The following is a 9,285-nucleotide window of genomic DNA, read 5'->3' as shown; positions in this document are numbered from 1 at the left end:
ATTCTATATATATATATATATATATTGTGGATATATAGATGGAGAATTGGAGTCGGAGATGATCTTGTTTTTAATGGCAATAAAACTCATACTCTCTTCGTGGGAATCGAACCATGTACTCTCGGGTTAAAGTACATGTTCAATCTGTTAAATATGTTTGGATCTCATCTCCAAGGAACCTAAGCAATGTGGGACTTCAAACAAACTCCAACAACACAACAACATATTCAACACCCACCCTCACACCTAACATGGTCCTGGGTCAAATGCCCACATTGCAGTCCTTAACCCGGCTCTGATACCATGTTAAATATGTTTTGATCTCATCCCCAAAAGCTAGCTCAAAGGGTGAGGTTGCCCTCACATATTTATACACTTAACCGCCCGGGAACTTAAACAATGTGGGACTTCAAACCAACTCCAACAACACAACAACATATTCAACACCCACCCTCACGCCTAGCGTGGTCCTAGGTCAGTGCCCACATTGCAGTCCTTAACCCGACTCTGATACCATTCAAGCATATTTAACACAATCCATCCCAATACCAATTGAGCGAGCGAGTAGCCCAAAATTGGTAGTGGTACATGTTCATAAGTTCCATCATTTAATTTTCTGTCACTGCCTATAGTGGCCACACATACTTAAATAAACACACACACCATGGATGAGGAAATGTGCTTAATTAATTGTCACGGGTATGTAAGGATTAATTTTTGGATAGAAATGACAGGAAAAATGAAGAGAGGCTTTTTAAGATATACATTAGTACATTCTTTTTATTTATTTGTTTATATATACTAAGAAATTTTGAAACATAGATCCCAAACTAACCTTGTGAAGGATCAAAATAAAAACTCAACCAAAGACAGAGTTGAAGAACTAGGCCACGGAATTTGGACTTTCACCATTTTATCCTCATAATCAAATTTCAAAGCTACTCCATTAATTTTGCAGTTAAATGGTTTCTCTGATGCAAACACACTCATCTCACCACAACCCTTCACCCCAATTTTTACCAAACTTTCACGATCATCAAACTCCAGAGACTGAACCGCACCACCGGAGTTAAGCATGTTCGCTAATCCAATTGGAGCAAACTGAATTAACCTTTTCGAAAACACTCTCACCGGAGACACTGTCATTAGCTCAAAACTAAATGGCTCGAGAGATACTTCTGATTTATCGGAACACTTCATCAGCTTCAGTTTCTTCTCCTTGAAGAAATACACAGCAAACACATCCACACCTTTGATGCACATTGGGGTTTTTCCATTGCACCATTCAATATCTTTAGGACTTGCATAACATGTCACCAAATGTGAAAATTCAGATGCACTCTTGTTTCGCCGTGTCACAGGACACCACCCTCCACCTTGGCAGTTGAATAGGGCCAATACACCAGTGTACTGCAATCAACAGAAAACAAAACATAATATTAGTCTCAACGGTTGCACACAGAGATATCTTTAGTATGAATAAAATCATTCTAAATTTAAATTAAACTAATAAAAAATGTAATCAACAATATATATATATATTGCTAGTGTGCAAAGGGCACGTGTAACATGCTCGTCTGTTTGCTTTTCTTAATCTGATAATTTATCAAAATGAAAAAAAAAATAAAAAATTATGAGATTATTTCGAAACATTCAGTTGTAGAATAGTATGAAAAGAGAGGGTGTTTTGCTGTGACTCACTTTGTTGAGGTTCCAAATTTTAAGCATTGTTTTGCCATCATGTAAAGGGTCTTCAAACAAGCAATCTCGTGTAGGGAGTGCATAATGTTGACAACGCAAGATAGAACCATCAGGCAAAACAAGAGTTTTAAGCAACTTGAAATTGTGATTACCAACACAATCACTAACATAAATAGGTCCACCAGAGATAGCTCTAGAGGCAGCATGAAATTCAGCACAAGGATGAGTTGATTGAAACATGTCCCAATCTGGGTGAATAAAATTTCCCATCCATAAACTGTTGTAGGCACAATGTACCATGTGACAACCTTGGAGCCAATATGTACCATTTGGATCACCAGAGGGATCAGAGCACCAAAAATCGTCTCCAACGCGTCCGAGGGATATGGCTTCTGTGCCTAGGAGAAAGAAGTCGTTGCAATGTTCCATGCTTGCAATCACTCCATTGCCTTTGAAATGCTTGTTCACCGATGAGGTTAGTGCTTTGTAATAAGCTTTTGCAAGCTCAACACGCCCACCATATTCCTCCGATAGTAACTCAAGCAACTGCAAAAATGAAACTAAATAAAATGTTATGTTTGTTAGGCAATATGTAATTGGGTTTTTTGGTTGTAATGGACTAAGGGTAGTCTTGTCTATTTATGTTCACAAACCAGCAAGATAAGAATTATTTTTTCTTTCAGTAATTTAGTGACTAGACCGACAACTTTTAAGTATAGAGAAATGTGTAACTATCAATTGAGCTATACTTACGTAATAACAGAATGACATGTAAGAACTCTATCAAAACAAAAAGGAAGAGTGTGCCACAAATGTCCAAGGTAGTAAGGACCAAAATTCTAATTTAAAGAAAAATGAGCATATATGAATGAATGCAGGTGAAAACAAAAACTTGTTAACTACTACTATGCAATTTGTCACTTCTGAAATGCATCTATGTTCTTGGAATTGCCAAATTCTATCGACTTTCTAGTAAGAAAAACCAATTTGACAAGGTCCTCGTATGCTTACCATGTGTAACCTTATGAAGGGTACAACTGGCAAGGAATGACAACCATTTCTAGTTGAGAGAAGTGGCTTTCAAGTTTTTAACCCTGCAATTACAGCACCATAGCTTGTAGTATATGTACTCTATTGTTCGTCTAATTATTTATTAATTAAAATAACACATGAATGCCAAGAAAATATTGAACATGTTAATCTTCCTTTTTTTTCTTTTGTTTTTTTTTTTGGGAACATGTTAATCTTCTTTACTCAACGACCTACAGATTTGTGACAATTTTTATGTTTTTTAAGTTCATTCAATCTTAAAAATTAATAATTGAATCAATCTTAAAAATCCTATATGAGATTGGAGAAGATTGTCCTTAATCCTATAAAATCTTCTCCAATCTCATATATATAATTTTTTTTTTTAATCTCATATATATAATTCAATCAACCTGAAAAATGAAAATTTTATGATCTTTTTAATATATCTAAATAATGAATCTAAAAAAAACAAAAAAATAATTTAATTCGCATATATTATATGAGATTGCTTATATAAAACTGGATGAAGTATGAAGAGAATCACCGATTCACCGATAACAAGCCTAAATTTTATTGATTCATGTTTGTCTTGTATAACTATCATACTCCTACGTGGATAAAAAAAAATACGAACGAATGTACCAGATATTCTTTAAATATTCTATTTAAAGAAAGTATTTCTTAAATATTTAAGTTTCTAATGTATTTATTTTAGATGTTTTCATAAAAATTTCATAAAAACTTACTATTTAAGATGCTTAAAAGTACCTCTAAACACTCTTTAATAAAATCCACAAGAAAAGTGTAGTCAAACATGAAAAAGAGACACGAAAATAGATATAGTAATTAAAAAAAGAAATGTTATTGAAATACATACTAAGGAATTATCAACACTAAGGACAATGTTTTTTTTTACTAACACTAGCTAAGAAAAATATTGTTATTCAATCAACCATATTTTCATTATTAAAAAAATGTTATTTTATTGTACCAAAAAAAATAAATTATTTTATCGGAATACATTTTTATGAAAATGACAACATTATCCTTAAAAGACTTACATGTATCACGTCAACCTTAACACCGTCTATTCCCGCCTCTTCCAAATGAGAATGAAGCCGATTATACATATCTTGAACCAAATTTGGCGGCACTAATCCCACACCATTATTAACAATCTTATCCACCGCTAAATCCTCCATTGTCGTCTTCAGCCCCGGAGACAGCTTCGGAGTAACAACCTTAGCTTCGGGCATTCCAACCACTTTAGGTCTAACCCCACCCCAATACCCACAAAGCGCATGCCAAACATAAACACTCTCCACACTCCTAAACTCTTCCTTCAAATCCTTAACAAAACCACCCATACCCTCAATTGTTTTTCCCTCATTGTTATTAATAATACTTTTATATTCTCTAAATTTATAATTTTCTTCAAATTTTATTAACCTACATGGCATTTGTTCTCCAGCTGAGGTTCGGTTCATACCTTCTTGGTCCGTAATTGGATCATCATCATCATGACAAATGGACTGCCAACCATCATCAATTAATACTAAACCTGGAGGACACCCACCCTCCGTAAGACCCTTAACACCTTCCCTTACACCTTTTGGGTGCACCTTTAAGTAAAATGCATCCCACGTGCACCAACCGAATTTATCAACAATACTCGGTGGTGTTTTTTCTTCAAGAATCTTGAATGTTCCTAAGTGGGTTTGGATTACTTTCACTGCTTCTTTTACTAAACGGTATGGATCGTTGCTGACGTGGATGTAAAGACATGTTTTAAAATGTGAACCGGTGACACGTGTCGAACCGCTTTCAATACACATGTCAATGTAATCGTTTGAACCGGGTTGGAGTGAGGTTCGGAAAGAGTTTTCGATGATTGGGAGGAGTAAAACGTAGGGGCGTCCAAGGGAATTGTTTTGGTCGAGAATTAAGATTTGTGTTTCGTGTTCTAGTTCATGTCCATTTGTTCCGGTCCAGTGAGTTGTCCACCATACTTTAAACCGGAAAATGCTCATGAACCGGATTCCTTTTAGTTTGCCAAGTGGAACTACGTGGTGGCTTTTGGGTTCGGTGGTGTTGAAACCAACAAAACAACCTTGTTGCAAGGTGGTGGTGTTTTTGTTGGATTTTGAATTGATAAAAGTGGTTGTTGTTATGTTATGTGGGACTTGGGTGAGAAAAGGGTGGCCATTTGCGAGAAAACATGATTGGTCTAAGGTTATGGATAAGGGTGGGTTAGGCATGTCGACGAGGCCAATGATGTTTATAGGAGTGTTGGTGTTGCAGTTTTGGTTATGCTTGGTGGTGCCATGGTGATTGATGAGACTTAGCTAACTTCCTAGATTAATCACAGAGACAAACTAACTTGTAGGAATATTTCTAAGGTGTGTAGGTAGCTTAATGTGGGCAATGGTTGAAAAATTATGGCTAGAGTGTGGGTTTATATAGAAGGAAAAAATGCTTACTTGGATGTGTTATTGTATTTTTGTCCCAAAAAATTTGTTTACATAATATTTTTTTTTGCAATAAAAATCTTTTCAATAAAAGTATCAAAGAGAGTTTTATGAATTTTATGAAAGGTATCAAAATTAATCATACGTACTTTCATCAATTTAATATTACCTCTTTTTTTTTTTATATCAAATTAAATAATTTCTATATATATAAAAAAAAAATTATGTATGATATTCAAAATGATATCATAATTAAAACAAAATATGTATGAGTGACATAAATATATCACTTTAAAAAATGTTTAAATGTACGAACAAATTTTGTCGTTAAAATTGCATGCAAAATGACTAATTTTATATGAGGTTAATTATTCTATGACAAACCACAAACATCTTTTCACTTGTTGCAGTCTTCAAATCACTTCCGTTTGTGACTTGCCTCACCCATGATTGTTGAACGGTGGAGCACATCAAGCCAAAGAAGTCATCATCATATCACCGTCTGTTTCCTTGGATATGTTTGATATTTTTTTATTTGATAAAATTGTTTAGTTTTTATACATGTATATTAAACAAAGAAAAAATTACTTTTTAGCATCATTGAAAAATTAGTGTATCTGATCTATCTTATTAACTAAATACATCAATATTTCAATGAATTTAAAAGTGTTTTTTTCTTTTCTCTTTATAATAGCGATCAGATGGAGTATATATGATGCTCCGCGTCGAGCAACAATCCGTTAAGATTGATGTTAGAGGGTATATGACTATATTTATTTCCACATACTCATTACTCTGTAGCGAGCAACAAGAGATGATGCATTTTCAAGCAATACCGTCCAGGGACGGATCTAGAAACTTATTGCACGGGGGGTCGGAAATAAGAACAATTATTTTGAGCCTTAAACATATTTTTTGTTAGTCATTTTGATTTTCAAATTTATTTTTCTTTTGTTAGTTTGGTCCTCAAATATATTTTATGTTAGTCAGTTTGTCCAAAAATTACTAATAATAGACACATTTGAGAATATTTTGTAATTTCAATACACTTTATTTGACAATTAATATTTCATATATTTAAGGACCGGTATATTTTATGTTAGTCATTTATTTTTACCATAGTATAATTCATAATACTAAACTAAAGTGTTATAGATGGATAATTCAGACATAATAATATTATATTATATACATATATGAGGGGAGGAAGGGTCTTGGCCACTACCAGCCCCCCTTTGAATCCGTCCCTAATACTGTTCGAAATGACTGAATGATACGAATATTGAAATATCAACCTTCGATAAAAAGAATTTTGTTTTAAAAAGATGAAAAATAAATTAAATGCCACATAATCAAATTTATCTAGTCAAGTGTCACCTAAGCTTGTCACATTAGTAAAAATGAAAATTTCAAATCCAACTGGCCATCTAGAGGGTATACGATAAAATCTTGACATTACAAGGGTAAATTGATTTTTTTTACATGTAAAACAAAACTCGCTAACCGAGTTACGTGACTTGGGAGAAACCTCTCCCTTGCCTTGTACACTTGCATCGCATCTCCTTCAAACCTTGAGCAGTTCCCGTAAAACATGCCAAAGCAATCGACACTGTTGAGAGAGAGGTGATCGGAAACCGTCACATCCGTGCGGCCACCCACCAGGTGAGCCATTCTACCGGTTTATTTGTTGCCATTTACGTTGCTGCAGATTCATATATTTAGTTATGCACATCACATGTTTGTAGAAATTCCATCTCCTCTTTATTTTAGAATTTGCATGTCCATTGATGTAAAGGGTCTTTGATCTTACCGATCAGAGAGACGACTTCGCCGGCGTTGTTCCGTTGATGCCCTCGGTGAAACGGAGGGGTTGTGTACCTGCAGACACTCCGACACTCGTGTGGAGTATAGGTTTTCTCTGAGTAAAAATGCGTACCTTGTGTATGGTAGGGAGGCATGTATATGTAGTTCCCCAGCGCTGGGCAAAGGGCCTTGACGGCAGGGACGGAACCAGGAAAAAATATTAAGGGTGGCGAAAATGTATACGATGTTAAAATGAGAGTATTAACGATGTAAGTTTTTTCTAATTTACATATTTCAATAAAATAAATCACATCATCACGCCACTTTATACGTTAGTTTTTATTATATCTTTACGAATATTTATTTGGTGTGATTTGTATATACAATTTTTTTGTCTAAGAGTCAAGTGGACAAAATTTTACTCTTTAAATAAATAAATGGAGAATTTCTAGTTCGAATTTTGACCTTTACATATTATAATACTCTTATTAAGTGAGTAATGCTAACAGAGACTTATATACAAATTTAATCCTAAAGAAAATAAAGAATGACTAGCATTTATTAGTAACAAATATATTAAACTTCTCGGAGCAATTTTTCTTTTCTTTCGAACACAAGTAAAATAATCATAATGGTTGTCCCCGTAAGCTTAGCTCCGTTAGTAGGGATATTACATTATATATGCAGGAGTCAGAGTTCGAATTCCTGACATCTCACTTATTCATCTTTAAGGTAAAATTTCTACTCATTAGACTACTAAAAAAAACATAGTAACTGTTAAGAACTACCATTGATTATTCATTAAAATTAGGAATGAAAATCCATTCACTTATAACATGCACTAACGAAATACTTTAATACTCTATGTCCATGTAAATCTATTTATGATAAATCATGTGGGCTGACAGTTTATTTAACAGGGGCGAGCTTGTATATTAGATATATATATATATATATATATATATATACCATGAAGTGTTAATGGCCATCAAGTGGCTGCCGGAAAACGGCTAGAGGGTCTTGATGAGCAGTAAATGCTCATCATTCCGGTAAGCGGCCGTTACAATAGGCAGTGGTACTGTGACCGTTAGCTCGACATTGATCTCTCGCGGACTGTCCCTCATTGGGCCTTGCTCAACGGCCCAATTTTCCATTCCTCAGTTGTTGGGCTTCCAGGTCTAGTCCAGAACGGTCTTTAATTTATTTCTGTAGCTAGAAAAACTTGTTGTACCATCAACATTAAACATTTCTTAATTGTTTTATTTTTATTTTGGCTTAAATATGTAAAAGGTCTCGGCACTTACGGGTCATTTGAGTTTGTTTTTTTTTAGCTTTCACCACCAGTTAAATTTGGTTCTGGGGTAGTTCTGGCATCAAGTGGTTCCAGCCCCCTCCTGATACTAGTTGCGGGGATCGAACCGTGGTCTTCTCTATCAAGTTTAGCGCCAATCACCACTGGACCAACTAACGGTTGATGGGTCATTTGAGTTTTCGTCCCTGCATTTTAAAAATCTTTCAATTTGCCACTGCACTTTAATTTTACTTTTAAAATGGTCACTGAACTCATTTTTTTGTTGAAGTGACACATTTTTTATGAAGTGTCACTTTCATTTTACTTTTAAAATATTACTTATTTAAAGGTAATTTAGTCCATTCGCCACAAAATTAAATGAGTCATCAATTCTAAAGTCCAGTCATTAGTGACACATAAGCAAAAATGTGCCATTTCAGCAAAAAAATGGATCCGGGGATCATTTTTAAAGTAAAATGAAAGTGCTGTGGCAAAATAAAAGGTTTTTAAAATGCATGGACTAAAACTCAAATGACTCGTAAGTGCAGGGACCTTTTACATATTTAAACCTTTTATTTTTATCAAATATCTCTTCTTAATTTGGGATGGCTTTCATTGTGTCAATTATATATTGTTATACCATTGACCATATGTGTGCACAATTATAGGAACTATTTGCAATATAGTCTCTGATTAACTGCGTCAACTAGCTGATTCTTTTATAGAAATTGATGCTCTTGTTTCAAGAATTGCTTAAGATCATTTAGTTTTGATGCATTGATCGCATTTCATGCCGATAGTTAATGTCTTTTACATGGGGTGAGATGGGTAGCTCAACTGGTTGAACTAGTTGCGCTAAGAGTTAAAGGAGTTGGAGGTTCATCGGGTTTATGGTTCAAGTCCCAACAAGGTGTAAAAAAACTAACATAACAATTAACATACTAAAAATTTGCCATTAAAAAATAAATAAAAATGGGATAAAGGATTTGG

At 34.4% G+C, this 9,285-nt stretch overlaps 1 protein-coding gene across 1 annotated transcript; it reads right to left on the bottom strand.

Annotated features, from left to right (window-relative positions):
• Positions 1–766: 766 nt before the first annotated feature.
• Positions 767–5,059, bottom strand: LOC123911178 (galactinol--sucrose galactosyltransferase-like). Its single transcript, XM_045962545.1, is given in 4 exon segments — positions 767–1,410; positions 1,702–2,247; positions 3,795–5,018; positions 5,021–5,059. Coding segments are annotated over 4 exon segments (2,373 nt in total). The 3' UTR covers positions 767–846.
• Between the last annotated feature and the right edge of the window lie 4,226 nt (positions 5,060–9,285).

The sequence above is a fragment of the Trifolium pratense genome, linkage group LG2 (assembly GCF_020283565.1).
Source record: "Trifolium pratense cultivar HEN17-A07 linkage group LG2, ARS_RC_1.1, whole genome shotgun sequence".
Classification (NCBI taxonomy): domain Eukaryota; kingdom Viridiplantae; phylum Streptophyta; class Magnoliopsida; order Fabales; family Fabaceae; genus Trifolium; species Trifolium pratense.
This window is presented reverse-complemented; position numbering and strand designations above follow the sequence as displayed.